At 47.2% G+C, this 22602-nt stretch overlaps 1 protein-coding gene across 1 annotated transcript in view; it reads left to right on the top strand.

The window, feature by feature from the left end:
- C3 (complement C3) overlaps positions 1-22602 on the top strand; it is a 35167-nt gene that overhangs the window by 9069 nt on the left and 3496 nt on the right. The window contains exons 17-35 of the mRNA XM_082380605.1: positions 130-327; positions 2934-3045; positions 3315-3400; positions 8759-8901; positions 8994-9206; positions 10389-10455; positions 10552-10638; positions 11362-11565; positions 12119-12194; positions 12466-12625; positions 13647-13745; positions 16333-16489; positions 17945-18108; positions 19185-19343; positions 19492-19551; positions 19675-19765; positions 19887-19938; positions 22105-22192; positions 22311-22397. Coding sequence (XP_082236731.1) covers positions 130-327; positions 2934-3045; positions 3315-3400; positions 8759-8901; positions 8994-9206; positions 10389-10455; positions 10552-10638; positions 11362-11565; positions 12119-12194; positions 12466-12625; positions 13647-13745; positions 16333-16489; positions 17945-18108; positions 19185-19343; positions 19492-19551; positions 19675-19765; positions 19887-19938; positions 22105-22192; positions 22311-22397 — 2303 coding nt within the window. The remainder of the gene's footprint in view (positions 1-129; positions 328-2933; positions 3046-3314; positions 3401-8758; positions 8902-8993; positions 9207-10388; positions 10456-10551; positions 10639-11361; positions 11566-12118; positions 12195-12465; positions 12626-13646; positions 13746-16332; positions 16490-17944; positions 18109-19184; positions 19344-19491; positions 19552-19674; positions 19766-19886; positions 19939-22104; positions 22193-22310; positions 22398-22602) is intronic.

Consider the following 22602-nt stretch of genomic DNA (forward strand, 5'->3'; position numbering starts at 1 on the left):
GGATCCCAGACGGAGAGGGAGGGGGAGGACCTGGCCGTGGGGAAGTTCTCCCTGGGGTCTGTCCTGAGGGCCTCCTGCTTCGAGGCCCGGGCTGAGGGCGCGTGGGGCGGGGGATCTGTGCTCCCACAGCGGGTCAGTACAACAAGGAGCTGCGCAAGTGCTGTGAGGACGGTATGCGGGACAACCCCATGAAGTTCCCGTGCCAGCGCCGGGCCCAGTTCATCCTGCAAGGCGACGCATGCGTGAAGGCCTTCCTGGACTGCTGCGAATACATCGCCCAGCTGCGGCTGCAGCACGGCCGCGACGGGACCCTGGAGCTGGCCAGGAGTGAGTCCGGCAGCAGGGAGGCGGCCCCTGTCCAAGGGAGGAGGAGGTGCCTGTCCAAGGGGGGAGGAGGTGCCTGTCCAAGGGAGGAGGAGGTGCCTGTCCAAGGGGGGAGGTGCCTTCCAAGGGGGGAGGAGGTGCCTGTCCAAGGGGGAAGGAGGTGCCTGTCCAAGGGGGGAGGAGGTGCCTATCCAAGGGGGAAGGAGGTGCCTGTCCAAGGGGGGAGGAGGTGCCTGTCCAAGGGGGGAGGTGCCTTCCAAGGGGGGAGGAGGTGCCTATCCAAGGGAGGAGGTGCCTGTCCAAGGGGGGAGGAGGTGCCTGTCCAAGGGGGGAGGAGGTGCCTGTCCAAGGGGGGGAGGTGCCTATCCAAGGGAGGAGGTGCCTGTCCAAGGGGGGAGGAGGTGCCTGTCCAAGGGGGGAGGAGGTGCCTGTCCAAGGGGGGGAGGTGCCTATCCAAGGGAGGAGGTGCCTGTCCAAGGGGGGAGGAGGTGCCTGTCCAAGGGGGGAGGTGCCTGTCCAAGGGGGGAGGAGGTGCCTGTCCAAGGGGGGAGGAGGTGCCTATCCAAGGGCGGAAGAGGTGCCTGTCCAAGGGGGGAGGTGCTTGTCCGAGGAGAGAGGAGGCGCCTGTCTGAGGAGGAAAGAAGCCTTCAGATGAGGAGCTAGGTGATTCAGGTCTGAGGGAAGAAGGACCCAGTCCAATGGGGGACTAGGTCCTTCTTCCCTTGCCTGGGAGGCTCATCCTGAGGCAAAGGAATTTCCTGCCTGGGAGGATCATCCTGGCCCTGGCCCTGTCACTCTGAAGTTTGACCTTAGCAGTGCCCAGGACATCCATGGTCTGAGGGAACGTTCTAGATGATAGGGCTGGTCACACTAGTTGCCAATGGGAAGACTAAGATGGGTTCTAGCCTTGCCTTTACCAAAGAAAACTAATTAATGTTGCCTTCCAAAGAGAGGTGCCTAATTTATGCCTAATCAATGTTTATTCATTCATTCATTCATTCAGTTCTGGATGTACACACTTGAAACTTTATATCTCCGGCCACGTCAGTCTTAAGCAAAGCCAAGAGAAAATTCTCTTAGAAGCCCATTTCAAGCAAAACCAGAATGGTCTCCACCACAAAGTGGCATTTACAGAATTAACAAGAGTCCCCACTGCCATTGGCTGAGAGGCAGAGGACCCCGGTGTGAACTGATCCCTCCTTTTTTTAAACATCTTTTAATATGTCTTAATTAAGAGAAGGACTTTTCTGCCAGGATGGGCTTTGTCAAAACTGAATGTTTGCAGGCACCTCTCAAAGGCAGCCATTGCCAAAGTGGTCAAATAGGTCTAAATTCCTTTATCTGGAAAACTAGCAACTCCTCCAACCCTCCCCCCCTCCAAAGACACAAAGATTCCCAACACACATGAACAAAGACTTCTACCTTCAGTCTCTTTGCAAATTGCAATAACTAGACATGGTGCTCTCTGCTCCAGTGACCCAAGACTTTTCTTTCACAAAGAGGAAATTTGGACAAAACTTCTGATTTACTGGGGTGTAATTTACACACATGGGTGGTTTTGTTTTGTTTTGTTTTAAATTTTATTTATTTATTTATTTATTTATTTATTTATTTATTCGTTTATGGCTGTGTTGGGTCTTCGTTTCTGTGCGAGGGCTTTCTCTAGCTGTGGCAAGTGGGGGTCACTCTTCATCGCGGTGCGCGGGCCTCTCACTATTGCAGGCCCTACTGTTGCTGAGCACAGGCTCCAGATGCGCAGGCTCAGTAGTTGTGGCTTATGGGCCCAGCCGCTCCGCGGCATGTGGGATCTTCCCAGACCAGGGCTCGAACCCGTGTCCCCTGCATTGGCAGGCAGACTCTCAACCACTGTGCCACCAGGGAAGCCCCATGGGTGGTTTTTTGTTTGTTTTTTCCCAGCATTGTGTCATTTCTTTAGCCAATTGGGATGAGACAGAGGGTTGGTTAAAAGTTAGTACCCCAAGGGCACTTCGATGGATTATTCCAGAGTATGGGTGGATTTGGGCATCTATGGAATTCCACGTACTTTGTCGTTAGGCAGACCCAGAGCCAAATTAAAATCTGTTCATCATTTTTTGAGGAAAGCCCAGCCAGGGTTGAACTCTATTCATTCCAGCCCAGCTTCGTGCTGACGGGGTCACGCTGGCTTTTAAAGGCCACCATCTCTTCAGCAATCTCCATCAAGTCTGGGGAACCTCTCAACTCACCCCGTTGCTTTCAGGATGGACTTAACCATCAGACACAGCAGGCATGGTGCTTGAGGGCCAATGATGCTTTTAGAGGCTCATTCATGCAAATGTTTTCGTTCCCTTGAAAATCAAAGATGGGAAAAAAAAAATCCATCCAGTTCAGTCTGGCTTATTTTCACCTTTCTACCAACAGAATTGTAAAATATGATATTTAATTTTTTTTATGGAGAAAGGAACCCCCAGAGGCAAATGTGCCTAGGGTCCCCGGAAGTGATCACGTGACCCTGGGTGTGTCGCTGCTAGGAATCCCTCCAGGGTATTATAGAGATAAATATCTAAAAGGGGAAGGCGGGGAAAGTGGGTCTGTTTTAACTCCCACCACCACTCCCCCCACCCCCGCAGGTGACCTGGATGATGAAATAATCCCGGAGGAGGACATCATTTCCCGAAGCCAGTTCCCAGAGAGCTGGCTGTGGACCATTGTTGAGGACCTTAAAGTCGCAGACAAAAATGGGTAAGGCTGGGGTACTCCCACTTCAGCCCACCCCCAGGCCAGCCCCGATCATCACCCCAGACTGGACATTGAGTTTGCATGCACCTCAATGCCCCCTCTTTTCTGGAATCATTGTGGAATCACACAACCTAGCCTAGAAGAGTTGGGGCTACCTACACGTGCCCACCCGCCAGCCCCCACCTCCAACCCTGTCCCTTGGGGCCCCTCCCTACCAGCTCTCCCCCTCCACCCTGCTAGGCATCTTCTAATGCCTCCCCTCCCCAATCCAGAATCTCCACGAAGCTCATGAACGTGTTTTTGAAAGACTCCATCACCACTTGGGAGATTCTGGCTGTGAGCTTGTCAGACAAGAAAGGTGAGAGAGGATGGTGGCCTGGTCCTCAGGTGGCCAGGACCCCAGAACCACCCGGGCATTTTCTCATTCAATCCTGACAGATCCTTTGTTTCCTGGTGGCTGGCACTTTCCCCTGGTTCCTGGAGAGGCATTAGAGTGTAGAATGTGACTGACATTGTGCTTTTTGTAAATAGATTTTAGTTTTAGTGCAGTTTTAGTTCAGAGCAAACTTGAGAGGACGGTGCAGAGATTTCCCGTATACCCCTTTCCCCACCACAGACACAGTCTCCCTCACCATCAACATCCCCCACCAGCATGGTGCATTTGTAACAATCGAAGGATGCATGGATACGTCATGATCACTGCAAGTTCTTAGCTGAGGTCAGGGTTCACTCTTGGTGCTGTACGTTCTATGGGTTTGGACAAATGTATAATCACATGTAACCACCATCATAGTATCATACAGAATGATTTACAGCAACAAAAACTTTGCAGGGGTGATGTTGCCATGATATTGGATAAAGCAATTAAGAAAAAATAAAAGAGGAAGCGGGATGAAATGAGTGATTGAAACATTGGTGGTTAGATTGTGAAACACGACAAAAGAAGGTGTATGTGTACCCCCCCCCGCCCTCCCTCCCCACCGCCACCAAGGGCTGGGTGTGAGACCCTGACACACCCTAGCCAAATATGGATGACTTATAGCAGGTCTGAGAATGGGGCAAGGAGAGTGAGGCACTGACTTTGAATGCAAAATTAAGTGGGTGCCAAAAAACTCAGTCATCAAGATAAATCATATTTTCATGCGATAGTGTTTTTGGAAAAAAATCAAAATGAATGCAAAAAAACCCATGTTGTACAGAATATCCAAATTTTAAATATAAACCAGCACCGTACCGAGCCATAATGGAGTTTGAGGCAAAAGGAAAGATGTGCCCCATATGCATGTTTTATGTATATTTTAAAGGTTAATTTTTTTCCAGAGCATTAAAGTAGTTGAAAAACTATTGAAAACACTAAAACATTTTAAAAATAGGTGTATTAAAACTCACAACATTAAGTGTATTTTATTTATACCAAACTCAGAATTTAATATACTCTAGTATAAGTGTGTTTAGTTGTAATTTATCATAAATTATACTTTATTATCATTTTACTTTGCTGGCTTCAAGATTTTCAAAATCTGCTTCTTTGCCTCTCTTGCTTCTAATGGAAGGAATTGCAATTTTCTGCTAACTTCTCTTGAACAAGTGATGATGGCAGATGAAACCATATACACAGAGCACATAGTTTTCCTTCTGCCTGAGACTCCAAAGCCACTCAGCACAGTTGTAGTTTGGGGCCCCCATCCCTGTTTCAAATCATAGCATCTTCGTATTCGCCTGTTGTACATTTCCATATATCGAGATTCTGTGTGAGGTTTCCTTTACCTAAAAAAAAAAGTTCCTGCAGCTTGAAAAAAAAAAAAAAAGGTTGAAAACCACGGTTAGATCCTTGCCCCTCAAAGCCTATTCCCTGGACGAGCTGCAAACTGGTAAAGTAGCTTTACCCAGGGAGTTTGTTAGACATTCAGAATCTTAGTCACTCCTGACAGGCTCAGCCAGAATGTGCATTTTATTACATGATCCCCGGGAGATTTGTATGGACATGAATGTTGGAAGAGTTCTTCCCTGCACCAGCATTTCTCAGTCTCATCCCTGATGTCATTCTGGGCTGGGTCATTCTTTGTGGCAGGGGACTGTCCTGTGCAATATAGGATTCTACCTGCTAGATTCCAGTAGCAACGCATCTCCCTAGTTGTGACATCCAAAATGTCCCCAGATATTACCAAATGTCCCCGGGGGTGGGGTAGGGCAGAATCCCTGTGGTTTTTAGATCTTGCCTGTGATATCTTTTCAACATTATTAACTCTCTACATATTCTCTCATTTAATGCTCACAACTACCCTATAAGGTTGGTACTATGATTCTCCTACAAATGAGGACACTGGAGCTAGGGAAAGAAGGTGACTTGCCCAGGATCACAAGTGAACGAAACTTTCAGGAATCCAAACTTCAGAATAAAGACTGTAGCATCATAACCAATAGAACTTGAAATTTTTAGACTTGTGAGCTATTAGGAATTAAAGAGTCAGTAAGGTTAAAAGCAGGGAGCTTCCCAAGCCCAAGTGCCTGTGTCCAAATCCCAGGTCCTCCTCTGGTCAGCTGTGTGGCCTTAGTCAAGTTACCCAGCCTCTCTGTGCTCATCCATAAAATGGGCACAATAGAAATAGTACCTACTCAAAGTGTTGGGATTTTATAATAGTGATAACAGTACCTGACACATTGTAAATGTTCAATGAGTGTGAGCTATTATTTTTATTATTGGAGTCGAACATACTTTAGGGATCAAAGGGTAAATGCCTTTCGGAGATGCATAGATGCTTCCTTAAATGACACAAAGCAGGCATCAGAAGTCATTTCTTTCTTTCTTTTTTTTTTTTAATTGAGGTATAGTTGATTTACAGTGTTGTGTTAGTTTCTGGCGTTGTCATTTCTTTTTTAAAAAATATTTATTTATTTATTTACTCTTTGGCTGTGTGGGGTCTTAGTTGCAGCGCGGGCTCTTCGTTGTGGCGTGAGGGCTTCTTTCTAGTTGTGGAGTACTGGCTCCAGAGCACGTGGGCTCTCTAGTTGTGGCTTCCATGCTCAGTAGTTGCGGCTCACGGGCTTAGTTGCCCCGTGGCACGTGGGATCTTAGTTCCCAGACCAGGGATTGAACTCACGTCCCCTGCATTGGAAGGCGGATTCTTAACCACTGGCCCACCAGCGAAGTCCCTCATTTCTTTTTAACTAAGAGATTTTTTAAAAATGTATTAGGTTTTCAGAAACAATTGAGCAAAAAGTATAGAGAGGTGCCATGTACCCCTCTCTCCCCCAGATTCCCCTATTGTTAACATCCTGCATTAGTGTGGTACGTTTGTTATAATGGATGGGCCAATACTGATACATTATTATGAACTGAAGTCCATAGTTGGCATTAGGATTCACTCTTGGTGTTGTACATTCTATGGGTTTGGATAAATACATCATGACTTGTAGCCACTGTCACAGTATCACGCAGAATAATTGTTTCACTGAAGTGACAGGAATTGTGTATCAGAAGTCATTCCTTTTTTGGTTCTCTTTCCATTCTTCCTTCCATCTCATTCAAGGAGAAAAGCTAAGTCTAGTGCAAGGATGTCTTCACCTTGTCTCTAATTCTTGTTTAACTCCTTTTTTTAAACAAAGAGAGAGTGGTCTAGCTTTCTGCGGACAACACAAGCTAACCAGTATTTAACAAAATCATTCTGTTTTCCTTGAGGTAACCTCCTGTTTATAGCACAAGAACCTGGGTTCTCATGCACCGTAGTAAATTAAATTTGAGTTTAAAAATGTAAATAGTAGGTAAGAAATGGTAAATTAAACCAGTGGCTATAGCAGACCCCCCGAGGGTGATGAGTAAATGACTGTAGATTGGGAAATAAGGATTTTGTTCAAGCCTCTGATTATTATTTTTTCTGCCATTGAAGAATACGAAAAATTATCAGATCTTCTTAGTTTTTCTTTTTTGGCAGTGCTGCGTGGCTTGTGGAATCTTAGTTCCCCAAGCAGGGATTGAACCCTGGTCCAATCAGGGATTGGCCCTCAGCAGTGAGAGCAGGGAGTCCTAACCACTGGACCGCCAGGGAATTCCCTCCAATCTTAATAGATTTCTTGGTGTAACATTATTATTAATGTGATAATGTTTTCACAAATTTCACTTGCATCGACACTTTGCTTACATTTAATCTGGTAACTGCTGTATCACAAGTAACCACTGTTTTTAAGCATCGTTTTGCTCGATGTTGTCAACAAAATTCAACTGAGTAAATCTGAAGATCTAATTGGGTTTGTTAAACAATTCATGAGCTGGGCAGCATCTTATCTGGCAAGCAGAGAGATACTCAGATGAGTTGTACAAAATGAAAGGTTTTTATAGAGTGAAGGGTAGGGCAAACAAGTCATCAGCAAGAGAAAAATTTCCTCATTGGAGGAAAGTAACAGTTCAGGTAAGACAGCTTCTCATTGGCTGAGCTGCAGTGTTTTCATTGGCTGGGCTTGTTGCTGGGCAGGAAGAAAATCTTCCTTCCTCCTGCTGTAGTAAGTTATGCACTTTCTGCTTGGGAGTGCAAACATCTCTTCCAGTTGGGGTCTGTAATTGAAGCTTCTTCCTGTTGGGATCTGTTGACATCTTCCTGTTTGGGATAACATCTTCCTGTTTGGTATAACTGAAGTGAGTGGTAGGACATCAGAGCTCCCTCTACAGGTCTTCCTTCTCCAATTTTAGTTGAGGTGTCCTATTACTTTTTACAATGTAGATCAGCACTGTCCATTAGAAATATAATGCAAGCTGTGTATGTCATTTAAAATTTTCTGGTAGCCCCACAGAAATGGAGTAGATTAAATCAATTTTAATAATACATTTTATTTAATCCAAATATATCCAAAATATTATTATTTCAACACTTCGTAAAAATTTGCAAAACCACTACCACACTAATCATGTTACAATAGCAAATCTATTAATGTTTAAGAATAACCTATTAATATCTCAAAATTTTTAATCATGTATTTTATTTTTGTTTGTACTAAGTCTTCGAAATCTGCCATGTATTTTATACTGACAGTGCATCTAAATTAGGATGCTAGCTTTTCATTGAAAATACTCTGATCTGTATTTTGGGATCCATAAAATTTACAGCTGAAAAGGTAGATTGGCCCATCCAAGTTGTTCTAAACATACTTAAACTAAAAACTTTAAAAGTTTTCCAATCACTGAATCAAGCATCGTTTTTAAAATTGAGATATAATTCACATAACATGAAAGTCACCGTTTGAAAGTGAACAAGTCAGTGGTTTTTATTACATTCACAATGAGCATTGGTTTTTAAGTTTAAATCTAAGTTAATTAAAAGGAAATAAAAGTAGGAATCCAGTTCTCACTGGAGCTAGCCACATTTCAAGTGCCCAGTGACCACTTGGGGCTACCATTTTGGAGATTGTACATATAGACCCTTCATTTATGCTTGCCTTCTTCCCTCCTACACAACTATCTATGAGTAAAATTACAAAGAAAATGGGAACCATTAAATCATGGCAACTCCCAGCCACCACCACCATCTGTAAGTTATCACCATTAATGATGGTTCGTCTGTGGGCTTCTGCAAAGACAGGCTGACCTTGGGACAGCTCCAGTGGTCAGAGGTAAGCACTGAGACATTGGTAGGGGCAAGAACTTGGACCTGAACTTGGATCCAGTCCACCTTGCCCACCCCCCGCCCCACCCCTGACACTTCGTGTTCTGTTTCCACCCGGGCAGGGATCTGTGTGGCTGACCCCTATGAGATCACGGTGATGCAGGATTTCTTCATTGACCTGCGTCTACCCTACTCTGTTGTGCGCAATGAGCAGGTGGAGATCCGAGCTGTCCTCTACAACTACCGGGAGGCGGAAGAGCTCAAGGTGGGCCCCTGGTGCAATGGAAGCATGATGGGGGCTTGGAGAAGAGGGTCTGTGGCACATTCCCCTGACTTGATACTCTCTCTCCCCGGCAGGTGAGGGTGGAATTGCTCTACAATCCAGCCTTCTGTAGCCTGGCAACTGCCAAGAAGCGCCACCAGCAGACTCTAATCATCCCACCCAAGTCCTCGGTGCCCGTGCCTTATGTCATTGTGCCCCTGAAGGTCGGCCTCCATGAGGTGGAGGTCAAGGCTGCTGTCTACAACCGCTTCATCAGTGATGGTGTCAAGAAGACCCTGAAGGTCGTGGTGAGTCCTTGGGTTACCTGCTGCCCCTTGTCCCTCAGGAAAGGCTCCTGTTCTCCCTGTGCTGTCAACCCAGGTTAGAGACCCAGGCCAACCTTAGGAAATTCAGGAGTCCTGGAGGTTTGGAAGCAGGGCCGGGATTAGGGTGAGGCAAGTGAGGTATTCTCCTTGGGCACACAATTTTAGGGGGCACCCGAAAGCTCAAACAAAGATCAATAATATTTTTTTCATTAAAATATATTTTAATATCAAATATAACATTTTGTAACACATTTCAGCATAGGAGTTTTCTTTTGACTTTAATAATCTTGATGGGAATTCCCTGGCAGTCCAGTGATTGGGACTCGGCGCTTTCACTGCTGGGGCCCCGGGTTCGATCCCTGGTTAGGGAACTAAGATCTCATAAGCCGCAGGGTGCAGCCAAATAAATAAATAAATTAAATAAAAAGGTTTCTCTGTAGACACATGACAGCTCACATTGGGCCTTTGATTCTAATTAAGATAGCCCCTATTTTAATTGAGCACTTATGTGTCAGGCACTGTGTTAGTACTTATGTACTTTCTTTCATTTATTTTTTCTTTTTCTCTTTTCTTTATTATTTATTCTTATTTATTTAAAATTTTTGTTTTACTTTTATATTATTTGTTTTATTTTTAGATTTTTATTTTTATTTTATTTAGCCCATTGAGAGGCATTTGGGTTAAAAACAGACTCTGGAGCCAGACTACCAGGTTCAAGCCCAAATTCTGTTCTACTCGCTGTGTGACCTTGGGCAAGTTACTTCACCTGTCTGTACCCCAGTTCCCCCATCTTTAAAATGGCACTGATAATAGCAGTACCCACTCCAGTGGGTTGTTGTGAAGATTACATGAATTAACCCCAGGAAAGCAATCTTCTAGGCACATAGGAAGATTTCTAAAGATCTTGTTATTTCTTCATTAATTTATAATTTTATTATTAATTTGCACAACAGTGGGTATGAGGTAGATGTTTATATTACCTCCTTATAAGGAAGGAAGCTGAGGCACAGACAGATTAAGTAACTGACTTCCAGTCACACAGCTAAGGTCAGGTGGAGGCCATCATGCCTTGTGCTATAGTAATCCCAAGAACAGTGCCCTGCTGACTGTCTGTCCGTCTGCCCTTTTATTCACACGACTCCCCCTACCCCCAACACTGTCCAGCCAGAAGGAATGAGAGTCAACAAAACTGTGGCCGTTCGCACACTGGATCCAGAACATCTGGGCCAAAGTGAGTCAGCGAGGCAGAGGGGGTGAGGCCTGGGTGGTGATGCAGGGTGGGGTGGGAGGGGGCTGGTGCCATCGGTGTCTCCCATTCACCCGGCAGAGGGAGTGCAGCGAGAGGAAATCAAAGCTGCCAATCTCAGTGACCAAGTCCCAGACACGGAGTCAGAGACCAAGATCCTCCTGCAAGGTGAGATGCCCTTGGCCCCAATCCCAGGGGACCCAGAATGGTGTTGCAGGGCCATGACTCCTGAGAAGGGAGCCCAGTTCCATCTAATCCCAGGAGTATTTAACCACTGTGTCTCCCACCTCCTCTTCAGCTAGAACCCCTCCTTAATCTGCTTTATAGAAGGCTCCAGGCAGTACTTAGTTCAGCAAATAGCTTTTGCTGATAAAGAGCGGTATAGTTCAAGAGCAGAAATTCTGGATTTAATTGCCTCGGATGGAGAACTGGGGCGAGAAGGGACAAGACGGAGCTGGAAAGGCACCTTGCAACTTGAGAGCTGTAAGGTTTTAGGAGGAGACCCTTGGTTTCCTCATCTGTGATAGGGGCGGAATAATAGTATTGATATCTAAGGGTTGTTGGGAGGATTAAATGAGATACTGTATGGTATTAGAACAGAGCCTAGCAAATAGCATTAAGCATGATAAAAGTATTCATGGTGGTTGTTCCTGGAATTATTTTACCACTGGTGTAACCAGAGGACCCAGGGACCGGAGTTGCCCTGTGAAGCGGAAGCCCACTCCCACCGCCCACAAATGCAGAGCCCCCTCTAGCCACTCCGCCGTGCATCATTTCCCTCACTCACATGCTCCCAGCTGTGTCCCTGACCCCTTGGGCCCTGGCTGGTCAGAGCCTGGAAACGCTGGGGGCAGCCCCAGACTTGAGTGCCATCCTCACGCCCGGCTGCAGGGACCCCAGTGGCCCAGATGACAGAGGACGCCATCAACGGGGAGCGACTGAAGCACCTCATCCAAACCCCCTCGGGCTGCGGAGAGCAGAACATGATCAGCATGACGCCCACGGTCATCGCGGTGCACTACCTAGACAACACCGAGCAGTGGGAGAAGTTCGGCCTGGAGAAGCGGCAGGAGGCCTTGGAGCTCATCAAGAAGGGTGTGCGCCCCACCCGCCCCTCGGAGCCGCCTCCACCCCTGAGACTCCACCTCTCTGAGACCCGCTCCTGTGAAAGCCCTCCATCCCTGGACCCTGCCCCTCTGAGCCCCTTCCACTCCTGAGACCCCGCCCACCTCGAGGCCCCGCCCCCTCCACTCCTGAGGCCCCGCCCGTTCGAGGCCCCGCCCCTCCTCTGAGCCCACCCCCTCACCCCTCTCTGAGCCCCTCTCTGAGCTCCCTCCCCCGCTGAGGCCCCCTTGCCCCTGAGAACCCATTTTGAGAACCCTCCTCTCTCTGAATCCCCTCTCCTCCGAGAACTCCTTCCCCTTCTTCTCTCTGATCCTCCCACCTTCTCTGAGTCCCTCTCCGCTTTAAGCTCCCCTCCCTCCCATACACCCGTCCCCTGCCCAGAGCCCCCACCTTTCCTCTCTGGACCCCTGTCCCGCCCCTCACAGAATCTTTATCCTCTTTCTAAGCCCCTCCCCTTCCTGGCCTACCCACCCCAGCCGCCCCCTCCACTCAGCCTCTGGTGACGCTTCTCTCTTCCCTGCAGGGTACACCCAGCAGCTGGCCTACAGACAGCCCAGCTCGGCTTACGCCGCCTTCCTGAAACGGCCACCCAGCACCTGGTGAGTCTCCACCATCAGCTTGCCCATCCTCAGCCTTGCACCTCCCTGAGCAGGGCCTGGATCCCGGCCTGGGGTGGTCTAGGCGGGTCGCCACCCAGAATCAAGGTACCAGCCCGCTGTGTAACCTGCATGCAACGCTGGGTCCTGAGCTTTGGGAAGGGAACCTGGGCCAACCAGGCTAGGCCCTGCCTCTCTCTGCTCATTGGTTGGCTGGGATGCCAGTCTACGGATCCCAGAGACAATTGGCTCATGCTCTGTACCCACCCACCAGGCTGACAGCCTTCGTGGTCAAGGTCTTTGCACTGGCCTCCAACCTCATCGCCATCGACTCCCAGGTCCTCTGTGGGGCCGTCAAATGGCTGATCCTAGAGAAGCAGAAGCCTGATGGAGTCTTCCAGGAGGATGGGCCCGTGATACACCAAGAAATGATTGTAAGAGGCAGAGATTCGGGGCAGGCTGGGGGGAGAGGGGCACCTGAGCATCCCAGGACAGACTGGAGGAAGATCCCGCCATCCACCCACTGCCCAATTCACTGTGTGTGGGAACAGGGAAATGAGGGAACTGAAAGTGTCATTCCTCCCTTGCAAAAACCAGAGACCTGCAGGATCTGGTGCAAAATGAAATTCCCCTGGCTCCCCATTGCTCTTAAACACAGAACTCAGAGCCGTGGCCCTAAAAGTGTGGTCCCCAGGCCAGCAGCGTCAGCACTACCTGCAAACTTGTTAGAAACGCAAAATGTCAGAAATTCTCAGGCTGCACTCCAGATGCACTGAATCAGAAACTTTAGGGGCGACGCCTAGGAATCTGAGTTTTAACACCCTCCCCCCACCACCCCCACCAGGTGTGCTTAAGTTGGAGAATTGATGCCTTAGCCTGACCTTTCAGGCTTCCAGCCTCATAGCCTTACCTCCTTCTTTCCACACTCCGTCTGTACTGCTGGGAGCCTTGCTCTATACAGACACAGGGCCTTTGCACATGCTGTTCCTGCTGCCTGACATGCTAACCCCTGCCCTCTTTGAGACTTTACTCTTACTCACTGTTCAGATTGTGGTTCCAGCTGCCATTGCTCAGGGACACTTATCCATGACTGAGTCACCCTCCCACTATCCATTCTCAATGCCACATCCACTTCTCCCGTGCAGCACTCATCAGTTTGTAATTATATATTTGTTGATGAGCTGGTTGGTTTCCTATCTGTCTCCCCTACCAGATGGGGAGTTCCATGAGGGCTGGGGCCGGAGTCTGGTTTTCATCCAACATCTCGACCACAGCATCAGCGACATTTGCAGAATGAATAAATGAATGAATGAATACCAAAGAGCTTGACCCTCCTGGGGAGGAACCTGGGAAGAGACCCAGCCCTGCCTTGACCGGCTGATCCTACAGGGGGGGGTTGGTTGGCGTGTGGGAACACACTGGTGACCCTATCCTTGTTTCCTGCTTCTCCTCTAGGGTGGCTTCAAGAATCCCGAGGAGAAAGACGTGTCCCTCACGGCGTTTGTTCTCATCGCGCTGCAGGAGGCTAAAGACATTTGCGACGCACAGGTCAACGTAAGTGTCCCCTGCTCTCTCCCTTCTTCCTCTCCCCCACCCAGTACACATCCACCTGGGAAGGTGAGGTGTTGCTTTCCAGCCATTTCCAGTCCTCCCAGTGTGGTAACAACCACCACAGCGGCCATAAGAGTATCTAACTAAGATAAATCATCTAAGAGTGTGACAAGTTTAAGTCCTGTAATCCTTGTAACAGCCCAAGAGGTAGGCTACTCTTATTATCCCCAGTTTACAGAAGAGAAAACTGAGGCACAGAGAAATCAAAGATCGGGTCCTTTCTGCCTGCTTTACCATTGTCAGAGAGTTGTAGCCAATTTCAACAAAAGCCCCTTCAGCTTGCTTTCCACAACACTCCTACATCTGTATCCTTGCTGCTTCCCTAAAGAAAACTCAGGACACAGAGCTAAAAGGGGAGTGGGAGCGGAATCCTCAAGATTATTACCTTAGTCTGAGGGATCTTTCAGGAGATTTTTAAAGGGGTCCATGACCCCAAAAGGAAAAGCATTAAAAATGTTGGCTCATTGCTATCCCCTTTTCCTCTAGTTTTGGTTCTGAAGCAGAGAAGCTTAGAAAGACAGGCTCCTGAGAATCTGTAATCACTCCATCTGCTTTGCCCTGGGGTTTTGAGAGTGGGTTGTTTGACTTTTAGTTACCCTAGTGGGGAACCTCAGGATCTCCCCTTCAGCCAGCTGCTTCTCCCTCTTCAGAACCCCAGAAAAGAGGTGGAGGGGAGGGGGCTGTTACCTTTTATGCCCAAGAGGGACCTAGGTCTTCCTGGTTCCAACCTTGAAGATTTGAGAGAAATTATAGCAGAAAAGAGCACTAGAACTGTGGGGTCAGACAAAACTGACCTCAAATCCTGACTCTCAGGCACTTCCCCTTGCTGGGCCTCAGTGTGTGCATCTGTAAAATGGGTATAATAATCTTTGTGTTTTTTTTTTAGGACTCTCTGAGTTGTCCTAGATGTCACACATGTGTCCTAGTTATCATACGTGTGACCTAGATCGTACAAAAATAGATGGGAAATTTATTTTAGGGATCTAAGAATTTATCGAATTCAAAGATGAAAGTAGGGACTTCCTTGGTAGTCCAGTGGTTAAGGTCCGATCCCTGGTTGGGGAACTAAGATCCCACATGCCTGTGCAGCCAAAAAAAAGAAAAATGAAAATAGCCTCAGGGACTCTGCCAGGATGCTTTGTTCTTCGTGTTCTCACATGTCTTTCATTCCCTTCTTGCCCAATAATTCAACTTTTCCCTGCCATCCAGCCTGCCTGGCAGAACATGGCTGTCTTCCTTGGGGAAATAGTCAGACCAAGGCTACAGCTCAGGTTCCCAGTGAAGGATTCTGATTGGCTCAGCTTGGGTCAGGGATTCACCCCTGGACCAATCAGGTGAGGCCAGGAAGTAGGTCTTAGTGGGCAAATATGGCTGCTTCCACTGTGGCCACGTGAATGAAAGGGAGGAGGTATTCTTACAACAATCAAGGACAGATGTAGGAGGGATAGCTGGGCAGGCAAAAGGATTGTTTCTTCTACAACACAGCATGAAGTATGGCATAGGCTATGGAACCAGACTGCTGGCATTTAAATCAACAGGGTGCTGACCAGCTTGTGGAAGCCAGTTGTTAAATTTCCAGGACTTTGCAAGCTGGTTGTTAAACACAATCATTGTTAAAAATTAAATTGTATAAACTTACAGTTAAACTGCAAACATTAAACACTAAAAACACAGGTAATAAACACTTAAAATGTATCACTTCCTAAATATTTTGCTACCTTTTATCATTATCCTCTTGAGGTTATTTATGTCTATTGTATCTGTATGGTGGAAATATTATATGATGTTGTGTTACTGCCCATCTCTTCCCAAATCTACATTCAGTGATGCCACATTGCTAGGTTGAAATCAGCCATGGTAGTATTGACACCATGGAAATCAGCGAACACTTCAAATCATGTCTTCCCCCGATCCCCATCTTTCTGAGTCACAGTATTTTTATCTGCGCAGTAGGATAATGATGAAAATAGTACCTGTCTCATAGGATTTTATGAGATTAAATGAGCGGATATATGACTGGGACATAGTAAGGGCTAGCTGTGATGATGATAGTGATTGGATAAGAGGTGTTCCCTTGGTGTGCTGAATCTGCGTCATACTAGCTCACGAGTGCCTTTTTGGGGGCATCTCTTCCCCACTCCATGTTCAGGGACATCACATTAGTAGCTTGAAATTGACCATTGTGGAAGTTTTTACACCACAGTAATTGGCAATCTATAAACTAGCAACCCCTCTACCCACCCACCCCCCAATCCCATGCCTCCACTGGAGAGCTGGTTGTTAAACATTTACTAGCACACCACGGGGTATATAAACTCCCCCGCCCCACCCCCCACCCCAGCACAGAGTAGGTACTCAGCAACAAAGCAGCTCACAATGGGAAACCCTCAAAAATAGACAGATCCAAGACAGATAGGTCCCAAGGACAGAAACCACCTGGTGCCCAGGAAGTGATGCTTATGTGATCCTTACCAGTTCTCTGTGGCAGCAACGCCCACCTGACCAGGGTACCCAATCCTCTTTCTCATAGAGCCTGGGGCGGAGCATCACTAAGGCAGGAGACTTCCTTGAAGACCACTACCTAGAGTTGCGAAGACCATACACTGTGGCCATTGCTGGCTACGCCCTGGCTCTGTTGGGCAAGCTGGAGAATGACCTCCTCAACAAATTTCTGAACACAGCCACAGGTGAGGGGCAGCCTGGAGGAGTAAAGAGGGATGCATGGCTGGGGTTTGAGGGTGGCCCTCTCAAGCTGGGATGCATGGCTCTAAGCTGCACTGGGATGGATGACTCTATGGTGTGAAAATTTCTCAATGTAAGCCACACAAGAAGGTTCCTTGCACAATTCATTCAACAATGTTGAATGTTGTGTGTTGAGCACTTGCTATGACACAGCAGTGAGGTGTCATTAAGAACACGGGCTCTGACATCAGACAGATCTAAATTGAAATCCCACCCTGCCACTTTCTCACTGTCTGACCTTGTACAAGTTGCTTAACCTCTCTGGACCTTAGTTTCCTCATCTTAAAATGATACCTATGTCATAGGGTGGTTGTAAAGATTAAATGAATAATGCAAGTAGAAAAGGGTCTAGCATATGGTAAGAGCTCTATCACTGATAACATCGTTGCCTTTAATATTGTTAATAATATTATCATTATCTTGAGGGTAATTAGGATTCGATAAGATAATGCCATAGGGAATTCAGCACAGTGATGACACTGTATCAAGTTTGCACTCACTGATAATAACGTATCTCAAGTAACATAATGTAACATATACTAAAGTGGCTTAACACAACAAAAGTTTGTTGTTGGTGAACAGCTCTCCTCCATACAGTGATGCAGGGATCCAGGCCTCTATCTTTTCCAGGCTCTGCCACTCTGGGGCCTCAGAACACATCCCATCCAAGCTGAAGGGGAAGTAGGAAGACTGTGCAAGGGAGGTGGACCAGACATGGAAGGGGCCCCATCATTGCCGTGCACATTCCATTGGCCAGAGCTCAGTCATGTGGCCATACCTACCTGCAAAGGCATCTGGGAGATGTAGTCCAACTGTGTACCCAGGAAGAGGAGGGTATGGTTCTTAGTGACAGTCTCTGCCATTGTTAATTTCTTAGGCACTTGGGACACCACAGTGAACACAGCACAGCCCCTGCCATTATGGCCTCGCACTCCAATTGAAGAAAGAAATGAGTTAATAGATTACTGTAGAGCGTCATAGTGCTGGGACAGGAGAAGCACAGGATGCTTTGAGAGACAGGAGGAAGAAGAGCCTCACCCAGTCTTGGGGTGCCATTGAAGCTGAATTGTACAGGGTGGGTAGGAACTAACCAGGAGTAGATAGAGAAAAGGTGCTCCAAGTCAAGGGAACAGAATATGCAAAGGCTCAGAGGTAAGAATGAGCATGGCAAGTTTAGGGAATCTCCTGCAGTGGGGCTGCAATTCAGAATTCAGATGGAGAAGTGAAGGTTAATGAGGGAAGAGGATGAGGCAGGAGCCAGCAGACTGAAGACCTTGAATGTGGGCCAGGACACCTGAACACCAAGAGGTCTAGTATGAGTCTTTTTTCTGAACTTTCTCTGAGCTATTTACAGGCTGGACAGAGCAGTGAGCATTGGGGGGTGGGGGTTCTCCCTGCAGAAAGGAACCGCTGGGAGGAGCGTGGCCAGAAGCTCTACAATGTGGAAGCCACATCCTACGCCCTCTTGGCTCTGCTGGTGCTCAAAGACTTTGACACTGTGCCTCCTGTTGTGCGCTGGCTCAATGAGCAGAGATACTACGGAGGTGGCTACGGCTCCACGCAGGCAAGTAGCCTCACACCCCCAGGCACCTGCATCCCAACCTCTTATGGCCTCCCATTAGCTTTCTGGAGAGGACACTGAGACCAAGAGAGGCAGTGCTTCTGTCCCATGAGCCAGGATGATTGGGATGAAGTTGAGAAATGTTTTTTTTTTTTAATTGAAAACCCATCTATGGATTCTAGATTACATTCTGGATGCCCCAAGCTGTGTTCTGAGCCTCCTTTTCCATCCTGGTGTCTAGATCATGTTCTCAGGGCCCAGGTTCAGGTGTGAGCCTCTCTCTCCCCCAGTGGGTTCTAGACCATGTTCCCAATTCCACCAGGTTCCCATCTTATCCTGTCTCACTGGTGGGTTCTAGATCATGTTTGTTTCACCAGGCCCCCAATGTTACCCTGTCTCACTGGTGGGTTCTAGACCAGGTTCTTAATGATTCTAGGCCATTATCCAAGCCTTTCTCTCCCACTGGTGGGCTCTAGGCCATGTTCTCAGTTCCATCAAGCTCTCAGTGTTACCACATCTTACTGTGAGTTTTAGACCAGGTTCTCAGTTATTCTAGTCCCTAATGGGTTCTAGACCATGGGTTCAGTAACCTCAAACTCCAGCAACCTCAGATTCCAGTTTAACCCTTTTTCTTTCTGATGGGCTCTCAATCACATTCTCAGTGTCAATTTTGGGTTCTAGATCAGATGCTTAGTGTTCCCAGATTCCAATTTTATTCTTTTTTTCATGAGTGGGTTCTAGACACATTCTCAGCACCTCTAAACTCTTGTCTTAGACTCTCTCCTCTGGATGGGTCTAGACCACCTTCTCAGTGTGGCTAGACTTTCAGTCTTATGTCTATACTTTCTGGTGGATTCTAGACATGTTCCCAGTGTCTCCAAGTTCTGGTCTGAACCTCTCTCACTCAGAGAGTTCTAGGACATGTCCTCGGTATCCAGCAACCCCCAGTCATATTCTCACCCTCTCTGGTGGGTTCTAGGTCACAGCCTCAGTGCCCCAAGTCTGATCTGAGTCTCTTCATCCTTCAGTGGATTTCTCAGTCGCCCAGATTCACCCTCTTTCTCTGTCATGGGCAACAGGCCACTTTCATGGTGTTCCAAGCCTTGGCCCAGTACCAGAAAGATGTCCCTGATCACAAGGAGCTGAACCTGGATGTGTCCATCCAACTACCCAGCCGCAACTCTCTGATCAGGCATCGTATCGTCTGGGAATCTGCTAGCCTCCTGCGCTCAGAAGAGGTATAGCCACCCGGCCAAACCCTCCTCACTTTCATCCTCCATGCCAGTCAGAGTTTGCCAGGAGGCAGGAGGGAGGGCAGATGACCAACACAGCCAGGGGAAGGCTTGGTTCCCAATGCTCTCTCTTCTCTCTCCCCACTCCCCACAGACCAAGGAAAATGAGGATTTCACATTAACAGCTCAAGGGAAAGGACAGGGCACCTTGTCGGTAAGGAATAGGAACCCACACCTTCTTGGCCCACCACTTTCTCTAGGCTCCTCTGCCCTAAAGGCACCCTCTCCTTCCCAAGTCAAGTGGGCTGACACCTTGTCTCCCCTCCCATCTCGCCAGGTGGTGACCGTGTACCACGCCAAACTCAAAGGCAAAGTCACCTGCAAAAAGTTTGACCTCCGGGTTTCCATACGTCCAGCCCCCGAACCAGGTAAAAGGAGTACAGACCCTATCTGTCACCCTTCCACCACCCCCATTCTAATGTCTCCCTCCCTCTTGGATCAGAACCCAGGAAACCCCCTCCCCCATCCTTCTGTCTTCTGTGTTTCTAGTCAAGAAGCCTCAGGACGCCAAAGGCTCCATGATCCTTGACATCTGTACGAGGTAAGAGATGGGTCACTGGGGTCCATCTGGGCCATCCCTCTGTCTCTAGCAAGACTTCTTACAAATAATAACTGTGATGCTTAATGCTTTCTGAGAGTGTATTGTGCATCTAGTCCTGTGCTAAATACCCACAAGGAGACAGCAAGCAGTCTTCACTTTGCATGACAGTGCGAGACTAGCAATGACAATGTAAGCTGAGTCTGTACAAAGTCATCTTAATCAGCCATGAAATTACAATTGTTCCATGACCTTTATTTTTTTTTTTTTTAACTTCTTTATTGGAGTATAATTGCTTTACAGTGGTGTGTTAGTTTCTGCTTTATAACAAAGTGAATCAGTTATACATATACATATGTCCCCATATCTCTTCCCTCTTACGTCTCCCTCCCTCCCACCCTCCCTATCCCACCCCTCTAGGTGGTCACAAAGCACCGAGCTGATCTCCCTGTGCTATGCGGCTGCTTCCCACTAGCTATCTATTTTATATTTGGTAGCGTATATGTCTATGCCACTCTCTCACTTTGTCCCAGCTTACCCTTCCCCCTCCCTGTATCCTCAAGTCCATTCTCTAGTAGGTCTGTGTCTTTATTCCCGTCTTGCCCCTAGGTTCTTCATGACCTTTTTTTTTTTTTTTTTTAGGTTCCATATATATGTGTTAGCATACGGTATTTGTTTTTCTCTTTCTGACTTACTTCACTCTGTATGACAGACTCTAGGTCCATCCACCTCACTACAAATAACTCAATTTCATTTCTTTTTATGGCTGAGTAATATTCCATTATATATATGTGCCACATCTTCTTTATCCATTCATCTGTTGATGGACACTTAGGTTGCTTCCGTGTCCTGGCTATTGTAAATAGAGCTGCAATGAACATTGTGGTACATGACTCTTTTTGAATTATGGTGTTCCATGACCTTTAAAAATTTTAGTCACAACATCAAAAACTCTCACACTCCCCGTTTTAAAGGTCTGGAGAAACGAAAGTATAGTAAGATGAGTATTTGTTGAGTACACTGTAATTTAAAACATTAGAACACTGAGACAACAATTGGTTGGGTTTCTTTCTCCCTCCTTTGTAAAACACTTATCCAAAGCACTGTGGTTGGGACAGTGTCTCCTCTTTTCTCTTTGTATAACTTATGAGATAAAGCAAGCATCTTTTCGTGCCATAGTGAATTGTCACGTTCCCTTCTAAGTTTGGGTCAACTTCCAACATTTCATTCTTGGAGCTTTCAATGTCATCAGATATCCAAGAGACCCTTTAATGTGATGGTTTTTGCTGGTGTCCCTTCCTCTGGGACATCCACATCCTTTTTGTCACAACCACTTTCCTCATTTATGTTGATCAGTTTGCCTCACTAAGTTCCCCTGGCCACACAGCTAGTCTTGCAAATGGCAGCGGGGTCAACCTCCCCATGGTCTGCTATTTTTTCTCTAACTCCATTTATGTTCTACTCAAATTTTACTTCCAGTGTTATAACTCTTCATTTCATGGCTGTGCTTCCATCTTTGTTGGCCAATTCCCTCTTTCAGTGATCCATTTTTGTAAAATGTCACACAGGTTTTTTCCACTGTGAGAGAAAGGAGTAACACGACTCACACCTTGCTGTCTGTGTGTGAACTGAATAATGGATGCTCAGTGACCCAACAGACTCTGAAAGAAGGGATGTGATTGGTCATTGGTTGTGAGGTGCATCTGTTATTTATGAAGTGATTGGTGGAGTGACGAGCTAGCAACAAGATTTGTACTTTATGCCATTACTCACGATTAATATACCGTGGTACTGAGATCTGAACCATGGTGCTGAGGGACTGGTGTCATTGAACTAGACCATGGTAACGGAATCATGCAAAGTGAGACATGCCCATATTCTTATATCTTCATTCTCTAGAACTAAGGCAGGGAGAGGTTAAGTAACTCATCAAATGTTACAAAGAGCTGGGATTTAAACCCAGGCAGTTGGGCTCCAGAACCTGAGCAATTAATCACCTTGATCATTATGCTACATTTCCTGTATTCCCCTTGGGGGAATGTTTCCTAAAATCGAACCTCACTCTATGCTGCTATGTGGGAACTAGAGGCCTCAGTCCCTGATATGACCCCCTTGTTCAAGCAGTGACCCCACCTTAGGGCCCAACCCCTCTCCCCCTGCCCCATCCAGGTACCTGGGAGACCAGGATGTCACTATGTCAATCCTGGATATATCCATGATGACTGGCTTCTCTCCTGATATTGATGACCTCAAACTGGTATGAAGGTCTTGGGCTCGGGGGCTGGGATCCATGGGAAGGAGCCCAGGGTCTGGAAGAAGCTGGAGGGAGGGAAGGGGATGCAGGAGGGATTTTCACAAGCCCCACCCTTCCCCAGCTGAGCACTGGTGTCGACAGATACATCTCTAAGTATGAGCTGAACAAAGACTCCACAAAGAATACCCTCATCATCTACCTGGACAAGGTAAGGCTTCCATTGGGATCTTGACCCCTACCTGGCTGGCCTTTCCTTCTCCGTTGGCCTTGTCTCCAGGTCAGGCCAGCCCCAGCCTAGGGGAGACAGGGTCTGGGCTGCTGTTGTGGGAGGAAAGGGCATGTAAAAAAGGTCAGCCCACCTTCTAGAAGCATCTCACCTTTTTTTTTTTTAATTTATTTATCTTATTTATTTC

Source organism: Balaenoptera borealis, assembly GCF_965194805.1.
Source record: "Balaenoptera borealis genome assembly, chromosome: 2".
NCBI classification, from domain to species: domain Eukaryota; kingdom Metazoa; phylum Chordata; class Mammalia; order Artiodactyla; family Balaenopteridae; genus Balaenoptera; species Balaenoptera borealis.